The 20,168-nt window shown below is 53.1% G+C and overlaps 1 protein-coding gene across 1 annotated transcript in view; it reads right to left on the bottom strand.

Moving 5' to 3' along the window:
- Positions 1-5,340: 5,340 nt before the first annotated feature.
- The window catches only part of LOC102569271 (alpha-2-macroglobulin-like protein 1), a 43,546-nt gene continuing 28,718 nt past the window's right edge, over positions 5,341-20,168 (bottom strand). The window contains 21 exon segments of the mRNA XM_059726256.1: positions 5,341-5,733; positions 6,791-6,832; positions 7,368-7,470; positions 7,790-7,858; positions 8,293-8,383; positions 8,747-8,868; positions 8,958-9,173; positions 9,375-9,592; positions 10,394-10,553; positions 11,028-11,102; positions 11,552-11,708; positions 13,494-13,596; positions 13,599-13,643; positions 14,661-14,735; positions 15,485-15,536; positions 15,999-16,120; positions 16,283-16,409; positions 16,657-16,826; positions 16,829-16,881; positions 18,379-18,520; positions 19,113-19,227. Coding sequence (XP_059582239.1) covers positions 5,702-5,733; positions 6,791-6,832; positions 7,368-7,470; positions 7,790-7,858; positions 8,293-8,383; positions 8,747-8,868; positions 8,958-9,173; positions 9,375-9,592; positions 10,394-10,553; positions 11,028-11,102; positions 11,552-11,708; positions 13,494-13,596; positions 13,599-13,643; positions 14,661-14,735; positions 15,485-15,536; positions 15,999-16,120; positions 16,283-16,409; positions 16,657-16,826; positions 16,829-16,881; positions 18,379-18,520; positions 19,113-19,227 — 2,289 coding nt within the window. The 3' untranslated portion in view covers positions 5,341-5,701.

Raw genomic sequence — 20,168 nt, 5'->3', positions numbered from 1 at the left:
ATGTCATCCCCCGTTGCCAATACCAGACCCAGTATGGCATTCCCCCTAGTGGGACCATGTACCTCCTGCGTCAGGTGGAGGTCCTGTACACAGGTTAGAAACCTGCGTGAACGGTGGGACTTTGCCATCTGTGTCTCCCAGCAGATGTCTGGGTAGTTTAGGTCCCCCATGACTACCGCCTCTTTAGCTTTTATGGTCTCCGAGAGCTGCCTCAGGAGCCCCAAATCTAGCTCTTCCCCTTGGTGTGGGGGTCTGTAGCAGACCCCTACCACCAAATCCCTTTCTCCTTGCCCCCCATGTAGCCTAACCCACAATCCTTCTACTTCCTCATCCTTCGATTCCGTCTTGATGAGGGTTGATGTATATTGCTCATTGACATAGAGCGCAACCCCTCCCCTTTTTTCCCTACCCTGTCCTTTCTGTACAATCTGTAACCCTCAATATGTACCGCCCAGTCGTGGGACGAATCCCACCAGGTTTCCGTTAGCCCTACTAAGTCATAGGTGTTTTGTGCAAGCAGGAGAGCTAGTTCATCCTGCTTGTTCCCCATGCTCCTACCATTAGTATATAGGCACTTGAGCCCTGCGACTGATGCGTTTGCTGCCCCCCCGCTCCGAATCCCAAGGGGCCCCTTATTTCTTACCTTCTCGTTGCTTACCTGTGCCGTAGTGCTGGCCGCCCCATGGCTTGAAGGTTCCCAATGTTCTCCTTCTTCAGGCTGGGCTGACCTTGTGGGTGCCACATGGTTTGGTGGTCCACAGTTTCCCCTGCCCTCATCTTCCCCTCCCCGTGACGAGCCTAGTTTAAAGCCCGCCGGAGGAGATCCGCCAACGTAGAAGAAAACACATGCTTACCTTTGGGGGACAGGTGAAGCCCATCCCAATTGAGCATGTCCCTCGTCATGATGTGCGGGTCGTTGTCCAGGAAGCCGAAGCCTGCTTTGAGACACCACTGCCGAAGCCGCCAGTTGGTCTCTCTGATGCAGTTCTCATGCCGTCTTCCATGTCCGTTCACTGGTAGGATGGAAGAGAATACCACCTTTAAGGTTTAAGGTTCCAGGGTTCCACTTCGACTACCCAGCGCTCAGATGGCTCTGCTTTGATGTTTCCCTTGTCCTCCCCAGCCTGGTCTGGCATACAAGCTGCCTGTTCTGGAGAGTTGCCTTCCTTGCTGCCCATGCAGGGTGGCACCTGCCTGCTCTGCATGAGTCGGGTAACTTTGGGGCTTGTCCATTGTCTGTTATGTGTCAAGATGAGGTGGGGATAGGGCAAGGCAGGGCAGGTAACATTTCAGTCTGTGTGTTCGGCTTGAATCCATGCACATCATTGGGCAAAGCCTACGCATAAGGGAACGTAGGGGTTGAGCACAAACCACAGCCCCATACTGATGGCATAGTCATAAAAAATAAGGGTTGGAAGTAACCTCAGGAGGTCATCTAGTCCAACCCCCTGCTCAAAGCAGGACCATCCTCAACTAAATCATCCCAGTCAAGGCTTTGTCTAGACAGGTCTTGAAAGTCTCTGAGGATGGAGACTCCACCACCTCTCTGGGTAACATGTCCCAGTGTTTTACTACCCTCCTAGTGAGAAGGTTCTTCCTAACATCTAACCTAAACTTCCCTACCCTTCAGGTAGTTGAAGGTGGCTATTAAATCCCACCTTGGTCTTCTCTTCTCCAGACTAAATAAGCCTAGTTCCCTCAGTCTCTGCTCAGAAGTCATGTGCCCCAGCCACTGAACCATTTTTGTACCCCTCTGTTGGACTCCTCAATTTGTCCACATACTTTCTGTAGTAGAGTGCCCAAAACTGGACACAGTACTCCAGATGTGACCTCACCAGTGTCGAATAGTGGGGACTAATCACTTCTCTCAATCTCCTGGAAACACTCATAGTTTCATAGTAGGTAGGGTCAGAAGGGACCTGAGCAGATCATCAAATCCGCCCCCCTGCCATGGGCAGGAAAGAAAACTGGGGTCAAATGACCCCAGCCAGGTGTCTATCTAGCCTCCTTTTGAAGACCCCCAGGGTAGGAGCCAGCACCACTTCCCTTGGAAGTTGGTTCCAGATCTTAGCCACCCTGACAATGAAGTAGTGCCTTCTGATATCTAGCCTGAATCTACTCTCCATCAGCTTATGGCCGTTATTCCTTGTTACTCCCAGTAGCGCTCGGGGGAACAGGGACTCTCCCATTGCCTGCTGGTTCCCCTTGGCAAGTTTATAGATGGCCACCAGATCCTCTCTCAGCCTTCTGTTGTGGAGGCTGGACAGGTTCCGGTCTTGTAGCCTCTCCTCATAGGGCCTCCCCTGCTGCCCCCTGATCATGCGGGTGGCCCTCCTCTGGACCCTCTCGATGCTGTCCACATCCCTCCTAGCCCTACCCTCCGGTGTATCTACCATTCGCCCCAGCTTGGTATCATTTGCAAACTTGCAGAGTGCATGCACTCCATCCTATCTTCCAGTATTGTTGATGCAGATTTTGAACAAAACTGGCCCCAGGACTGACCCAAGTTACAGTCCATTTTGATACTGGTTGCCAACTATACATCAAGATATTGGTTACTACCTGTTGAGTCCAACGATCCAGCCAGTTTCCTATCCATCATGATCTTTTAGTCCATTCATCCAAACCATACTTCCTTAGCTTGCTTGTGAGAATGTCTTGGAAGACTGTATCAAAAGCCTTGCTGAGATGAAGGTATATCATGTCCAGTGCTCTCTTCGCATCCACAGAGCCAGGCATTTCATCATAGAAGGCAATCAGGTTGGTCAGGCATGACTTGCTTTTGGGGAATCCATGCTGACTGTTCCTAATCACCACCTTCTCTACCAAGTGCTTAGAAGGGGACCTAGGGGCTTAGCACAAACCACAGCCCTAGACTGGTGGTAGATAGAGTTAATTAACAAGGTGTGGCCTTTTGTTTAATTAAGAAGGAAGCTGCCCAACTAGAGAGGGACTGTCTGCTATACATCAGTGTAACAGGCTTGCCTTTTGGAGCTTGGTTTGAGTCCCAGGCTTGAGATTTTGCTGTTTTTATTGGTGGAACCCATCGACCAATAAGGAGGCAGCAAGAGGAGTTAAATCACGCCTCTTTCCTGAGGGGAGGGGGAGAGGAGCTCCCCCCACCCCTGCTGGACCTGATTGGAGACTGCAACACTGTCAGGTCCAGAAGACTTCAGGGGCAGAGCCCTGGAGAGTATAAAAGGAGCTGCGGGCCCAGCATGAGGGAGACGCGCGGGACAGAGGAGAGAGAAGAGCAGGGCTTAGAAGGGCTGAGGAGAGCTGCTCAGCAGGGCAAAACAGTAGCCCGGAAGCGCCCCTGAAGACTTCCATTGGCGGGAAACAGCAGACGGCTCCATCGACTAGGCTCTTGGTGCGCAACATGGCGCATGGCGTCCAGACCCCGGGAGCTGTGTGAGGCGGCTTGGGTCTGCAACCTCTGGTGTACGGCCAGAGACACGGTGCACAGGCCGGTGCACGGAGCAGGATCTTTGGAGCACCTGGGCGGCTCAGGTCCTCAACCCCCAGCAAAAGGCTGGGAGCTCAGTGTAGGAGGCGTTGCACGGAGGGTCTGGGAGCGGACTGAGCCTGGTGCTGCATGAGGTAGCCCAGGCCTCCAACCCATAGCAAAAAGTTGAGTCCAGGGAGCCAGATGGTGCTCAGGCTACTGAACCAGCAGACAGGGCTGAGCTAGCCCGGTCCCCTGCGCAGCCCTGTGCCAGGGGACAGTGACCCTCCCCTCCCCCCTGAAGCCCACCACAGGTGAAAGAGCAGCTTGGCACAGAGGACGAGGGCCACCCTCCAGGCCTGGGAGCCATGAGTTGCAGGGAAAAAGGATTCCCACAGGGGAAGGGGAGTCCCCCATGTTAGTTAAGGGCTCCTGAAAGTAGAGGTCCCACTGGGAGTGCCCCCCTGAAGTTACCAGCTTCCTTGAAGGGCTTGGGAAGAAGCCCAAGGGCATTGGGGTTTCCCCTTGGGTTTAAGTTTATCTTTGAGGTTCTTGCACCATAAGTGGTGTGATGTCATGCCTTATATTTTGTGAACTCTCGTGTTTGTAAATTAGTAGATGAGTAGAGTCATGCGGCTCTGCTGGGACCCCCTGTTGCTATTATTTTACATGTTGTTTATTTGTATTTATTTGTGATTTATTTATTGTTCACCTATACTTATCTATAGTTTATCTGTTGGCTGTCTATGTTTATTTGGGGGTTTATCTGTTTCAGATCAGATACTTACCGGTGACTTACCTGTATCTGGAGAGCTAGTATAAGGCTTTATAGCATTTACCCAGAAGGTATTGTTTATGTTATTTGTTTAGCTATCATATAGATATATAGATGTTTCTTTTCTTTGTGATAACTATAAATATATACATTTGTATATAGGTAAGTCCCCTGACTGTCCTGGCCTCATTCTATATGGATGGAGGGAAACTGAGCGGTCTGCAGTTCCCCCACAGCACACCTGCCAGCTAACAATTCCCTTCATTTGCAGAAGGGGAGTATGTACCTGAGTACACCTGGCTACATTAGGAAGAACAGGCTGCGTGGGCTTCTCAGGCTCTTCAGCCTCTGGTTTAGGGGGTGGTGAATCTTGCCCAGTTTGGTCTAGTTCTATGTGGGATGCTGAACCGTTGCACTCCCAGTGGCTCATCATGACCTGCCCTTCACTCTAGCTCTGTCAGTCATTTCTGCTGTAGATTGCTGTGCTAGTTAGAGGCATAGTATTATGTGTCTAGAACTGTAGAGTCCTTTGGTGGCCTTGGCCAGGGCCTGTGATGGCCCTTGTACATCTGTCCTTCTCTACCACCTAAGCGTAAGCAGTTGCTTGGAAACCTTTGCAAGGCTCAGCCCCTACCCCACCCTGAAACTGAGCTGGAAGGACAGCAACTGTCCTTGTTTGCCACCCCTAATGGAGGGTGAGGTACCCTGAGGGAGCAGCTATCTTAGCCCAGACTGAGCATCATGTAGGAGAGGAGAGTGCAATGTTGCAGCACTGGTGTTAGGAGCTGTGTATCTGATAAGGTTACAGCCTGGAGCATGATCCCTCCAGGCAGTGCGTGCACTGCTGACACCTTCCCTGGGCTCCCTTCCTTAGCACTTTGTCCCCACTTGGAGGCTTACTGCAGCACATGGAAGTCAGGCCAGTCTTGCAGCCATAGCTGTAATGCATGGGGCTGGAACTGGGCGCCCCAAGACCAAACTGCTGTGGGCAGTTAGGGAAAACCAGCAGCACACCTGCTTGTATGGGTCCTATCCGGCTCCAGTGCTGCCATCCCCTGTCAGTATTGTGTTGTGGAAGCAAATGGACGGGCACGGAGAGCAAAGACGTCACAAGCAGGGCTGACATGTCACAGTTTCTAATATGCTGCTTCTGCCACAGCAGGCAGGCAAATCCCAGCAGTCCCACTGGTCCCACGTACATGGGCTCCAGTCATGCGGGCAGGGTTGAAGATTGAGAGAAGGGATGGCAGGGGCATGTTTGCAGAGCACCCTGAGATGTGTTGTCTGCAGGAGGTGTTCAGGGTCTGTGTCTTGACTGCTCAGCTCCATCCAGCCCAAGCTGCGGGGAAGGGGGCAGCTGGGACTAGGAGCAGCTGCTAAGAAAGGGCCAGTCAGCTCTGCAGATCATTCGGTGTCTGGCTGCTGCTGCGGTGTCTGGGATGGGAAGGCAGGGGCCCAGCTGGGAGGCCAGGCTAGGGGCATCAGCGAGAATTTCCTTCCTCTGTGCCAGGGGCTTTAAAACAACATGCAAATGTCCCATGAAGCAAGGATCAAAATCAATTGGTTCCCTCTGCCCTTTCCCTCCTCCCCCAACACTGCACCCCACACTTCTCCCAACATCCATTGATACCCTACTATCAGACAGGCTCATGCCCTATCCTCACAACAGTCATATTGTCTTAAGCCCCCCAGAAAATACCTTCGCTTCCTTTCTCTCCCCCCTGCCCTGCAGCTGTGGGTTGGTTCCTGTATGACTTCTTGCAGTATTTGGACTTGGGAAGGAATTGTACCCCATGGCCGAGTTGGTATGGACTGGAGGTTTTGCCTCCCTCTGTAACAGGGGCCATGGTCCTCAACTCGAGATCTTCAGAGCTTATATTAACCACCTTTTACAGCAGCAGGACATTGGCCACCAGGTTTCCGTGCTTTACCTGTGGCAGGTTAGGGTACTACATCTTGCATTGTGTCAGGGCTGACGGTAGCTTTATTAGAGGTTAGATTATGGATTTGTATGGGACGGTTTGAATAGGGATGAGCCTGCCTCAGTCAGGGGATGTCAACCGGGGTTACCCCTTATGGGGTACCCTCAGGCGAGTGTGGACGGAGTGCCACCACCTCATATTGCTGCCTCCCAGGAACGGGGCTGGGTCGGGGGCAAGGGCAGTCATATCCCCCTGGGGGCCACACAGGTGCTGCCAACCCAGCTGCACGTGTGCGGTGGAGAGGAATCTCCACCCACCACTCTGCTCCATGTCTGGCCATGCACCATACCTCCTGCACCTGCTTCGCATCTGGCTGCCGGGGGTACACCTAATTAAAAAAGGTTGAAAACCCCTGTACTAGATGACCTATGGAGGTCCCTTCCAGCCCTACTGCTCTGAAATTCTGTGATCAGTTCTCACACCGGAGAAGTTGGTGTTAGAGCTGTGGGGACCTGCTGCCCTCCACCCTGTAGTCGGGGCTCTGGAAACATCAGAAATGGGAATGGACCTAGTGAGGAGGCAGTGTTAGCAAAGGTCAGGTGCCACCAGTGCTGCTACCAGGCTAGACTGCAGGCACATTGCACTCACCTGAGCTGCACGGGGCACTGTATTCAGCTTCTGTGTGTTCAGCTGTAACAAGGAGAGAGGTATGTCAGGAAGCAAAGGGGTGGTCTCTCTTTCAGTGGTCGCTCATGTCAGCATGGGTTTGCCCTACTCTCACCTACACTCGCACCTCTAGGTGGAAGCATCTACAGGATGGGGGTTCACTTAGGTCCCCAAGTGAGGCAGGAAATGCTACGCCACCTCCTGGTGGCAGCTAACCAGGATTCGTGTCACCACTTGCTATTGGGTCACCCTTCAAAGACCTCCAGAAAACATCCTGCCAGCTCCTGAGCTCAGCATAACTGAAGCCAGGGGCACCCGAGGAACTGGATCACAGGGGGGAAATGGGTAGGGTCATAAAGAGGAAAGATCCCTTGTCTTCTCTTCAGGCACCATTTCCAGTGAAGCTGGGCTCCTGCCCATGCAGGGGAGCAGGTCAGCCACAAACACAGGTCGCTGGGAACCAAGGGGACATCAGTGAACTCGGCCAACCCTGGGCATTAACTGTCCCATGGAGTCCCCAAGAGCAGCAGTATCAGGGTGGATTCGGTGTGAGACTCACCCATCTCATAGTAATCGTACAGTCTCACAGTGGCTGGCTTGAGATTCTTCACAGGGAAATCTTGCTCCACAGAAAAGGTGAACGTTGTCTCCTCTTTAGTCAGCTATGGAAAGAGGGAGCATGTGTGCATGGGATGAGCTCTATGTCCTGGGTAGGTACAGACCCCTCCCCATGGCTCTGGGCTCTGACTCCTTCTTTCACTCTGTCCCAGAGCCCAGGCAGTGTGAAAATGCTTTCCTGAACTGCAGTTGTGCCTACCCCTCACAAAATGTCACCTCTTCATTGCACTCAGCCCAGATCTGGCCCCTCCTGCTGCCCCACACAGGGCTCTCCCTGGGGCTTGTGCATGTCTGACCTCAGCTCCCACTGCTGTGGCTCTGTTCACATCTGTGCTCCCCACCTGCAGAGCCCTCAGTGCTCACCTGGTCCAAGTAGAGTATCACTTCATCAGCAGACAGCTCCAGCTTCTTCACCAAACCCTCGTTCTCCAGCTAAGAGCAAAGGGAGGGAAAGGCTCAGGGGAGAGCTGACGGCCAGGACTGCTCCTCTGCTGGGGCCTCTGAGACCAGACACCAAATACCTCTTCCTGCAATGGGTGGCAATACCACTGCTGCCAGTGACACCTATTCCATGAGCACCTACTACAGGGAGGGGAGAGCAGTAGGTGAGCTGGGCAGGTCAGCTATACTGAACGGCAGGAGCGAAGGGCAAGTCCCAGTCGGTGCTTGGGTGGGAGACCAGAGAGGCATTAGAGGGTGCTGTGCTGTTGACTCCATACCCAGTCAGTGGGTGGTAAAATAGGGAGGCTCTCCCTATTTTGCCTGGCACTCTTCTGGGTCTGTTTTGCAATGAGGACAGGGCTCTCTCCTTTGGGAAGTCCCCTGGTGTCCAGCAATTGGGCAGGGTTACCAAGCTGGGATCTCACCTTCCTCACGGACTTCTTGTCAGGGAGGTAGCCGGATGGCAGTTTGACCTCGAGGATGGCCATGTTGGTGGCTGAGCGCCCTCCGCTGTACCTGTAGCAGCAGAGTCAGGCATTGGCAATGGCAGTGTCCTGGTGTGAAGACCAGGGGAGGAGACTGGGCAAAGAGGAGGACTCACGCTCCCTTGACCTTCAGGCATCTGTAATGTCCTTGACCTGCACTGTGCTATGACCCTTGTTTGCCCTCCCAAGACAAGAAACCACTTGTACAGGAATGAGCTTAGTCCCAGCTGCCTTCCAGGAGCCCCTGTACTTCCCATCCCTGTGGATAGATGCCTCCATGCAAGCAAATCCTGGCCCACCCCCACCCTGCAGCAGGATGTCTTTACCCCAGCCCTGTCCCTGTTCCCTGGGCCTGTCCCTGCCCCAGCAGGGCATGGCAGGGCTGGGCTCATACCGAGCATGAAGGATGAGGCTGAAGTGGGTTCTGGCATTCCCAGTGCACTCCTTAGGGTCTGTCTCCACACGCAGGTCAAAGGTCGTGGCACTTTTTGGTGGCAGGTTGTAGCGCAGGGTCAGCTGGGAGAAGAGCAAGTGGGTGAGGGACAGAGCATGCAATGTATCAGCCCAGAGCAAGCTCTGCTGATCCCTGGAGTTGCAGTTCTCACCTGCACCAGGGCACAGCCCTGTCCCTGGGTCGTCACTGTGTACTCCCCAGGGATCTGCGGCAGGGTCGCTTGCTGCAGCACCAGCCGGTTGGTGTTGTCCACGTGGAATTCCTGCTGGAAACTGCCCTGCGACTTCACTGTCACCGTCATGTCCCCGCTCACGCTGTATGTCAAAGCTGCGTATTTGGCCAGGGCCTGCAGGGCGACCACCGTGTCCTGGGGATGCAGAGTTACCCGCTGGAATCACACTCTGGAGCCAGGAGTTCCTGCAGTTTCCCTGCAGCACACTCTGGACCTGCTGCATCCTGGCACCACGGCCCAGGTCGCTGCCTCTCTCCCAGGAAGGGGGCCCTGCTCTGCTGCAGAGATGCAGTTGCTAGTGGGGGTTCCCTGTCCCACCTCTCCCGGCCCTGTCACCTGTGTGGACGCAAAGCCGCCATAGGGATTTTGCTGCTTGCTGAGCCAGCGGACAATCTGGGAGGCAGTCGCCAGGTCAGCAGTAGCCTCTTTGGGCGGGGAGAGATAGGCCAGAAGGACATACGCGGTCATCTCCACTTCAGCTGACAGGGCTTGGGCCCAGAAGGAATCAGTGCCAGGCGGCGGCTTCACCTTCCTCTCCCAATGGAGCTGCCCCCCTAGGAGAGAAGCCGATGGAAGGAGAGCCCATGGATGCAGCTACAGCACAGTAGGGGCCACATGCCTTCCTCCCCAAGGCCCCTCACAGACTTCTAGGCCAGGGGAGACCCTTGCTCCCAGGACATGGCAGAGCAGCTGCTCGAGAGCCCTCAAGAGGGTTATCCATGTGCAACTACATGCTGTGAAGGTTGTTGGCAACAGGATGCCAATCCCTGCGCTTTCATACCCCATCAGGGAGGGGCACGAGGGGAACTCCAGAGTTGCTGGCACAGACCAGCTCAGCCACGTTGCAGGGCTGTGCAATGAAGGGAGGTTTTATAGGATTTCTGACACAGCAGAACCTCCACAGAGCACGGAGGGGCGGGAGCGAGGTCCGGAAGAAGCGGGCCTTGGTGCCTCTCTCAGCTTTAAAGGAGCCAGCAAGACAGTGCCCAGGTTGATCACAGGGGGCCAACATGGGGCTCCCTGCTCTGCTGAAATGGCACCTGGGCCGCCACTGCCCCTGGCATCACTGACATCATTACCCTGTTCACTATCCCATGGGAAATGGCTGGACAGCTTCAGTCCAGTTCTTAGCGCAGACGTATCCCACAGCCGGCCCCAGGTAGCTGGCCTCTCACTGGCAGCTTCTGCCGGGAGGCCCTGGCTTGGGTGGGCTCCAGAGATGGCAAACCTGTCAGCTCATGATGGGCTTGAGCAGGTGTGCAGTTCCCCAGGTGAAGCTTGGCAGAGCTGGGAATGCCTGCCCTGTCATGGTGGCGGTCAGCCCAGAGGGGACCAGCAGGCAGAGTAGACGGTACCAGAGCTAGTGCTGTACTGGGCCAGGCTTTTCAGAAGGGCACTCCACAGCTGCATGTCCCCTGCCAGCCCGAAGGAGTAGGCCAGCAGCGCCTGTGTGTAGATGTCAGTGGTGTTGGAGGATTTGTGCAAGCACTGGAGGGCCTTGCTCATCATGGGGTCCTGGGAGAGGGTGGAGAGACATAAAACATTGCTTGCGAGACCCAAGCCCTGAGCCTGGCACCCTGGCAAGAACCTGGTGTCCCTAAAATCCCACCCCCAGTCCATGCACCAGGTCGTGCTGTGTCCACGTCCCACCTTCTCTGAGCCCATCACTACCTGTGTCCATGCCTGAGCAAAGCTCCCCCCGCCCTCCAGCCTGTGCCATCTTCCTGCTCCCTCTGACTTCTTTATCCCTGTACCCCAGGCCTATTGATGAACGGGTGAGAGTCCACAACCCCACTCCCCCCAGGACACCATTTCTGACCCTGGCCAAGACCTGACTCAGCCACCGATTCTTCCTGCTGCCTGAGCCCAACAACCATCCGGTGCTTCCTCTCATTTCACCCCCACCCCCTCCCTGGTACCAACCACCCCACTGCCCCCACAAGACCCCAACTGTGCCCCTAGGCCCAGGAAGGCAGGACTTGTCCTCACCATGAGCGGCAGCCCCAGCTCCAGCAGCGCAGCCGTGATGTAAGCGGAGAGAGAGAGCTCGTTCGAGATACCGCCCTGGGGGTGGGAATGCCGAGATGTGGCTCAGACTGTGCTGCTCCATGCAGATGAGACACTGCACGGACGGACTCATGGGGCCACAACATAACAAGGTCAGCGGGGTGGATGTCCTGCCTTCTGCTGCCTCCTAGCAGGCCCACCTGGGTCCTGGCAACTGCCCCCAGTCACAGCCATTGTAGGGGCCACACACGATCCATGGATTACTGCCGCACAAATGGCAGCTGCTCGCGTGAATGGGAGCGAGAGGAGGGCACACACCCTCTCAGGGAGAACTGCAGAGCCCCTCCGTCTCTAGTAGATGCCTCCCAACGCTCCTTTGTGCTCAGGGCTGGAGGAGCGGGTTTGGTTCCAGGCACCTCCTGCCACCTCCTGCCCCACTCCCGCAATCCCTATGTTCATCCTACCCCATTGCCTTCCCTGCACTTCACCCCTTCTGAGTCTCATACCTGCAGGGCGTTGTTCAGCAGTTTCCCCACACTCTGGAAGCAGCCGCTCTCCATCTGGTGCTGCTGCAGCCACTTGAGGGCATCCTCAATGTGCTGCTGGTCAATGAAGATGTAGGGTCTGGCTTGGCCAAAACACTTGACAACAAAGGCCGTCAGCCTGAGCAGGGAAGGATCCTGTTAAAGGCCTGCTCTGCTGAGGGGCTGTAGGTCAGGATGGGGATGGAGAGGTCCTATGGCTGAGGTTGAGAATGGGGACACAGGCAGAGCTGTGTGGGCAGTGGGGGGCACTACTGGAACGTGGGAAATCTGGGTGCAGGCTTGAGATACATGGGCAGAGGTGTCCAGAGAGTAAGACTAGGAAAGCAAGGGAGGGGTGAGGACTGAAACCATGTATCCTCTGCCTGAGCAGCAGGTCAAATCCAAATGCTCCCTAGCCAGGGTGTCATGAAATAAAACAGTGGGAAGGGACCTCAGGAGGGCATCTAGCTCAAACCCCTGCTGAAGTCAGGATGTTTCCTGATTAAATCATCCTATATACGTGTTTTTCTAACCTTCTCTTAAAAACTTCCATGGATGGATATTCCAACACCTCTCTTAAGTATTCTGTTCCAGGGCTTAACCATCCTCAGAGAGTTCTTCCTAATCTCCAACCTAAATTTCTCTTCTTGCAGTTGAGGACCATTATTCCCCATCCTGTCTCCAATGGCCACTGAGAATAGTCTATCACCATTCTCTTTATTACTACCCTTCCAGTATTTGAAGACTGTTACCAAATCCTGCCTCAGACTTCTATTCTCCAGACAAAGAAGCCTAGTTCTTCCAACCTCTCCTCATACGTCATGTTTCTTAGGCCTCTGATCATTTTTGTTGCTTTGTGCTGAACTCTCTCTAATTTGGTCACCTTCCGGAAATACAGTTTTCAAAGCTGGAGAAGAGTCACTTCCCTTGACTTGCAAGTAACACTCCTCTTAATACCACTCAGCTTTTTCTTTGCAACAAGAGAACACTGTTAACTCATATTCAGGTTGTAATCCAATATAACCCTGGGTCTTTTCCTGCAGTACAGCAGCCTAGCCACACATTCCCCACCTTGTATTGAACATGTAATGTTTCTGTCTTAATGCAGGACTTTGCACATGTTGAATTTTATGCAGTTAATACTGGACCATTTGTTCAGGTGATCAAGGTAATTCTGTGTCCTAATCCTATCTTCCAAAGTGTCTGCAACTCCACTCTGCTTGGTGCCCTGTACAATTCTTCTAACAATACACATGATCCCATCCTCCAAATCATTACTGAAGATATTAGACAGACCTGGAAGACCTCTGGGAAACCCCACTCAATACCTCCTCAGTCAAATGTTGAGTCACTGATGAGTACTCTGAGTAAAATGATCCACACTAAAGTGGATGCCTTACATCACTTTCTTGTAGGCTGTATTTCCTTATTGCAAATAAGAAAGTAATGGAAGACTCAAGAGCCAAGCTGAAATTGAGGTGTATCACATCAACTGCTCCCCCTGTCCAAAAGGCCCTTCTCTTTGTCATAGAAGCAAATCAGTTTGGCTAAGTAAGACTTAATCTTGACAAATCCACAGTCTCTCAAAAAGAATTACTAATGGCTTTGCAATTGCCTGTGCCAGTTCCTTAAGGACTCTGGGATATATCTCATTTGGCTATGCTGACTTGAAAACATCCAGCTTTCCTTAGTCATTTCTAACCTGCTCTTTCTCAGCATAGGCTAATTATCTCTTCTCCTACCCAGCTGCCAACCATGTGTATCATTCGACAGCTGACTTTATTTTGGAAGTCTGAAGAAAAAGAAAGCATTAAGTACTTTAGTCTTTGTATCATGCATTGTGAGATAGCCCTCCTGATTCAAGAAGGGTCCTACAATTTCCAAGGTACCAATATTTCTAGGAATGTCTTTGGCAGTATCTCACCAGGTGTTGCCTGTGGCATCGCTCTTCCCCAAAGCGCTATAAGAGCCATCATCGTGCTTATATGTCAGCTCACACTGGTACCCTGCATGGAGGGGAGGCAAACAGCACATTCAGCATCCACGTTTTGCAGAGCTGCGCCCATCATGTCACCTGGCACAAGGGAGTGAGGGGAGCAGAACATTACCAGCCCGCACAATTCCTGCTAGAACGTCATGATCCTGTGAGCCATGGGGCCTGAGCGGCCCGGTGTTCCCTGTTCAGTTTTTGCTTCACGAGTATGGCAGCTATGTGACATGGACTGGCCAAGCATTTGACACCCTGGCAGTACCATGTGGCACCACTGCCCAACTTGAGGTCCTCATGTTGGCCTGGAAAGCAGTATACACTAAGTCTGAGGAGGACTTAAGAAGACCTGTGGGGAGTTGTGACATTATCTCCCAAAGGGATCTTGACACTGCAGTAGGGGAGAAGTAAGATTTTTCTCTTATTCCTTTCCTGACAGGCAGGTCCTTTTATCTGGGCACACGGCTACACCGGGACATGATGCAGCTGAGTGAGTCCCAGGCACCTCTCTGGCCTCCCTGCCCCATGGAATTGAAGACATGCTGGGAAAGGTTTCTGAGCTCCCCAGATCCTTTCCCAGACCCTGGCCCAGGATTATTCCCTTTAGTTGTGCTCTAGAGCAGTTTGCTACCTTGGCATTATGGGAAACAAAGTAATAGGATATTGTTAGCGCATGGCACAGCAGAAAGGCAGCAGACCTTTCCTAGAGGGCTTGGAGGCAGCTGCACCTGGCATCCCGGATACCTGGTTCCCAGAAAGATGCAGGGAAATTGAAATGAGTCCTTAGAAGGGCTGGGGCTTGAGCTGGAGGCAGGCACAGGAGAGAAACTCAGCGGGTTGCAGTAAAGCTTCATGGTCTTGACAAACACTGCAGGGGTCACTGGTATGGGGATGGACCTTGGGGTTATATCCAGAATGGAGAAGAACTGATCATGGGAGTACACAGGCTGAATGTCAAGAGAGGCTCTCTGCCACTGAGATACAGGGGTTGGTGACATGGACAATAGGGAAAGACTGTGAGTCCCAGTGGTGGAGACAGGAAAATGTGCTGGAGAGGAGGCTGCAGGGATAGGTCCTGCCCTGGGACAGGCTGGGGATCCTTACCCAGGACAGTCACGTGGGCTCGCTCAGAGCCTGCCACTATGTTCCCAGGAATCGCCAGGGAGACGTTCTCTGACACTGTGTAAAATGGGGAAAGAGACAAAGCTGAGTCCTGCTGGGAAACTGCCCCTTCCAACCAACTGGAGCCCTACATTTGTAGGATCATAGAAGCAGAGGAAGTTAGGGTTGGAAGGGACCTCAGAAGGGCATCAAGTCCAATCACCTGCTCGAAGCAGGACCAGCCCCAACTAGATCTTCCCAGACAAAGCGTTATCTAGCCAGGTTTTCAAAACTTCCAAAGATGCAGATTCCACCACCTCTCTGGGTAACCTGGCCCAGTGTTTGACTACCCTTCTAGTGAGAATTTTATTTCCCTAATATCTAATCTAAACTTCCCTTGCTGTAACTTGAGACAGTTGCTCCTTCTTCCACCACCACTGAGAACAGTCTAGCTCCATTATCCTTCGAACTTCCCTTCAGGTAGTTGGCCCTTTCTGGCCTCTGAGAGAGACAGTGAACCACGGACATGGGGGCAAGCAAGAAGGGATGTGGATCTGTCCCCACACAGTCATAACCAGACTAGGAGCCACAGCTGGATGTGCTCAAGCCTTAAGCCAACTGCAAAGGGTGCCACTGATGCCCTCTACAGGATGCATTTTCCACTGAGTAGCTGGCTATGGGCAGGGTCCTGGGCCTGTGTGCCCTCCCAGCCTGCTGTCCCATGACCTGGGCTCTCTGCAATGGAGATATCAGACGGAGCACAGCAGAGAAATAGGAGAGCTATGTGCTGGCCCCTCCCCTACCAGGGTGGGATGCGGGAATCCTACCTTCCTGGCAGAGCAGGGAGCTGTGCGCCTTCTCCTCCAGGATCCCGCCCGGCTGTGGGGAAGCAGCATCAGACAGAAGGTCAGGAGAAGGCACTGCCCATACCGGAGCCTGGCTGGCCCTTGGACCTCTGTAGGTGTCGCAGCCTCAGCTTCCGCTGGGCACAATCTGCCTGCCAGGCTGCGCTGGGCTGGGGCCATCTAGATATCAGCACCTCAGGCCTAGGGCTCCCACCACTTCCTAAACAGACTGTTTGGAGCCCAGTGGTCACATCACATCGCACGCCCACTGCGGCTAACGCCTAACCCTGCTGTGAGCTCCCATATGTCAATGTGACAAGGCAGCACTTGACTGGGCAGGCAGATGGACAAATTTATGGCAAGGATTTGTTTTCTGTGGCAAGACGAAAAATATCACAATGGGCAACTTGGTCTGTATCTGCTAAGAAGGAAGACTGAGATAAACCACCCCCTCTCTGTGTTGTTCGATTGAGAGACGGACCCTGGCCAAACTGACCTGGACAAGCAGGGGCTTTATCACAGTGTCCACTCTCCCCTGGGCAGGCGCTATAACCACCTCATTGCCACACAGCTCCTGGGTGTGCAGGGCCTCGGTGCTGACAGTGAAGTTCGCTTTCCCTGCAGAAAAGGAAGGGTGAAGTGAGGAAGGAAAGGACAAGTGGAGGGTAGACTGTGTGAAAAGCTGAGTTGTGTGGGAGGAGTTTCCATTCAGGGGCAGCTTTCCTCTCCCCCAGCTCTGGCTGTCTTCCGGCTGACTTGGGGCACAGCCAGACCCCTTACCAAAGCTGGTGGCTGTCACCTCCCACTGGAAGGTTTTCCCCTCTTCTGCACAGAGGCAGCTGGTGTAAGCGCTGTCCTCGCCAGCCTGTGCCTGGACCTGCGTAGACTCCACCAGTGTCACCTGCACCTATGGGACCCAACATGAGACCTCTCTTAGGGTTTCTTGGACATGCTCACTCAGCAGCTCCAGACAGGACGTAGCACCTTGGGGCTCAGGCTCAGCTCATTGCCAGGTGCTGACACCAGTGGGCCCCTGGGTCCCATCTCCTGCGGCTGCTGGGTTACATTTGGCACCACTGGCACTACTGCTCATAGGCACCAGATCCAAGGCATGGGACCCCATGGCCTTAGCATGTTATTGTAACTCTGCTCACCTTGATGCATTGCAGCAGGTAGTTGAAGACAGTGGCCTTTAGGGTGAAGGCCTCTCCACGGATCACAGAATATGGCAAGGCCAGCTCCACAAAGAATGGCTTGAAGGCTGTCAAGGTGGCCGTGGAGGAGAGTCCAAAGTCAACGTCTGCCGTGCAGAACATCCCGGCCTCCATTCTGTGATGCTGTCAGGGACGGTGACTGGGACATTGTTGGAGCCCTCCTCACTGGATAGTGCGGACACAGAGTAATGTCAGATAGACATAGCCCAGGTTTCCTTTGATTGCCATCCCAGCCCTGAGCCAAGATGACCCCTGTGTATATCAGGCAGCAGGGTAACAAGGGGGTGTTTCTTCAGCCGCGGGTGGGTAGACAAAAAGAGACATGAATCACTTAGAATCTTGCTTCCAAAGTGAAATTAGTTTCTCTCTGGCCCACAGACAGATCCCTCCTCGTCTCATTTCCTCAGCAATTCTTAACAAGCTAATGATGTTAATTCTCAGGGGGAAGTCAATGGCCAATGTTTTCCTAGGGAACAGCTAGGTCACCTGGTACTGTTTCTGCTCCCTTAACTGGAGGAGCTGAGCACTTAGAAACAGGTGTCCAGCGTGAGTTCTTGTGATTGGGAATTAGTTTCCTGCCATTGAAATTGCTGGTCAGGGCACACTTGGTGGCAGGTGGCTGAGGGGTTGTGGGCCTGCCTCTTCACTGGACAGTGCAGGCACCAACAGATCAGTGAACACAGAGGTGGAGACTGCCTGCTGGACATGGCCATTAGAGAAGACCCTGCCCGACCCTCCCTTTTCCTGGTGTGGGCCACAGGGGAGGCTGCACAGAAATAGGCCAAGTCTAGATCTTAGGGCCAGGCAGAGTTGTCAGTGGGAGCTTTTCTTCATTTCTTCCTAATCCACTCAGGTCAGAAAATGCTGGATCTGCCCCTGAGGCTCTCGGGCTCTCCTTTTGCTGGAGAGAAACCTCCCAAGAGATCCCACCCTGGACCCCGCTCATATACCTGGACCCACTGCATATACCATCCCTGGGTTTCCTAATATTGTTTCCTCTCTCCTGTTCCTGGGATTTGAAACAGCTGCCCAGAGAGTGATCCCATGCCCCTCCTGGGTTTTTATTTCCCCATACCTATGTTGGGCTCCTCTCTATTGCAATAGTGTACTGGAATGAGGTGAGCAGCACACTTGCCCTTGGTGCTGGCTTAGAGGGTGTATGGCCCTTCCCATCCAGAGAGCAGCGCTGTGCTGCCTGGCCATAGGAGTTTGGCAGATATAGACCCATGCCCAGTAACATGTTCCAGAGGGGGTTGCAATGTTGGCCACCTGCCCCTGGGGAAGTATTGCCATGGAGGTGGGGTGTGAACAGGGCACCAGGAGTGCTGGGGATCTGCATATCACTGCCTGAACCAATGCAGCAGCCCGATCTGGCACTACTATATCAGCTGGGTGATCAGGGGCAGCTACGACTCTATTCCTCCCATCTCCCTCCCATCCCTCCTCTCCCTCAATCTCCCCCTTTCCGCTCTCCAGAGGCCATCTTAATTTCCCCTCTCCACGCCCATCTCTGCTACGTGCACTGAAAGAACTTACTACGCTTCTGCCGTTAGTGGGGAGGAGGAGTCAGCACTACAGAACCTTCCCTCTGTTCTGTGTTTGCAGCTGCAGCACAATAAAGAGCAGTTCTGCTAGGCAGGTCTGCTGTAAGTCCGCACTCACCCCACAGGGACCAGATCCCACAACCATGTCTCGGGGAAGTACACCCGTGGTGCTGGCTCTTCATAGATGCTGGATGATGCACGGATGATGGGCTCTAGCATGACATTGTCCAGGGAAGGCCTAGGAGCTATTCCTGCCACCCCTAGAAGCGGCATATTTGGGGTCAACACTAGAAAATGCAGAAAGGGCATTGGGGATCCTGTAACACTGCTTACCAGGCTTAGTGCCATGGGTAACAGCTTCTGGGTGGAACAAAACCTGTGCAAAATCAAGTCACAGAATCACAGAGAAGTAGGGCTGGAAAAGACCTTGAGAGCTCATCTAGTTCAAGCCCTTGCCTGAGGCTGGATCCTCCCTACCCAAACCTATACATGTCCATTATCTAACCTCTTAGCAAAGCTACCAGTCCTAATGCAAAACCAGACATAACAGCCTAAACTACCACAAGTAAAGCAGGGGGACCACAGCAGCCAAACTCTAAACCCCTGGTTTATAAGGACAGTTGGCTCCATGAAGTATGTGAATGATCAGAAGCCTTTTCTTCCACTTAAGGAAGGGGAACAGCAAGAGCTCTGCCTTTCTCATGCTCTAACTGTGATTGGCAGCATCAGGACCAGAATTACAGCCCAGGTTCGGGGCCTGATCCAGGAGCCCTTGTCTTATTTCCTTCAGGGGCCAGAGGGTGCATTTAAAAGGAGAGAAAAAGGCAGGGCCTAGTTCGTGTCCCCACTGACCTCCAGTGAATGGGGGACCTGCTGGGCCTGAGTAGTATTCAGGGAGAGGCATAAATTCTTCAGTCAAGCAGGGCATCCTGATGTTGGCGTACGTGCAAACTTTCAAAGCTGCATTCTGGAACAAGAGAGAAGGAAAAGCATCAGTCACAGCAACTAATAGCTGCAGTGGCACAGTCTTTTTTACTTTGTTAGCTTTCACTTACCTGGGGAAAAGAGAGAGGACATAAACCGTTACGGTGAACGTCTACCCTGAAACGAGTTGCCATCTCTTGTTAACTCACTCCAAGTTGCTTTTTTGTGCACATGCTCAGACACTGTGCCCTTGTGCTGTGTTGTGCTGTCCTGATTGGAATTGCAGTCCAGCTACCCTCACACCACTAGGTGTAGCTACCCTGAATAACCCAGGGCTTAGCTGGAGAAGCTTAGGAGAAAAGTCACAGCAAGAGGAGAGGGAGTATGGAGCATGCAGGATCACAGGACAGCTGAAACCCCGCTGCAAGCATGAATGGACTGTGATTTTTCAAGATCTGTAATTCAGCCACGCTTAGGTTGAATTTCCCAGTGGTGCAAGGGACACCTCACGGACTCCCAGCTGACATCACCACCGTATTTCACCTGTCTGCTCTACTGCTTATTACTTAAACAACTAGAAACATATTTTTGCATTGGCCAAACAATTTATTTCCCCCCAATCTTCTGAGAAAATGCTGAACTGTTTCAACCAAAACTTTCCAAAGAAATGCAGCCCATGGCAGAAATCTGGCACAGGAGATCTAAACCCAGCTTTAGTCTGACAGCTTTATAAGAAACCGAGAAGTCTTCTAACAGGGAGTGTCAGGCCACCTTAATTGTAATCATTGTTTGTTATAATATATGTCTACCCAGGAGTGAGCTATGGTGAGGTTTGAGGGTTAATGCTCTGTGGGTTTCCCACAGAGTCTGTCCCTGATTACAGCCCTCTCTGAGTATGTCAGAAGGCTGGTGCAGTGAATCCCAGGGGGATTTCACTAGGAGCATCCACCGAGAATGATTCTTAGAGCAGGCCAGCCCCTAGTT

The sequence above is a fragment of the Alligator mississippiensis genome, chromosome 4 (assembly GCF_030867095.1).
Source record: "Alligator mississippiensis isolate rAllMis1 chromosome 4, rAllMis1, whole genome shotgun sequence".
Classification (NCBI taxonomy): domain Eukaryota; kingdom Metazoa; phylum Chordata; order Crocodylia; family Alligatoridae; genus Alligator; species Alligator mississippiensis.
This window is presented reverse-complemented; position numbering and strand designations above follow the sequence as displayed.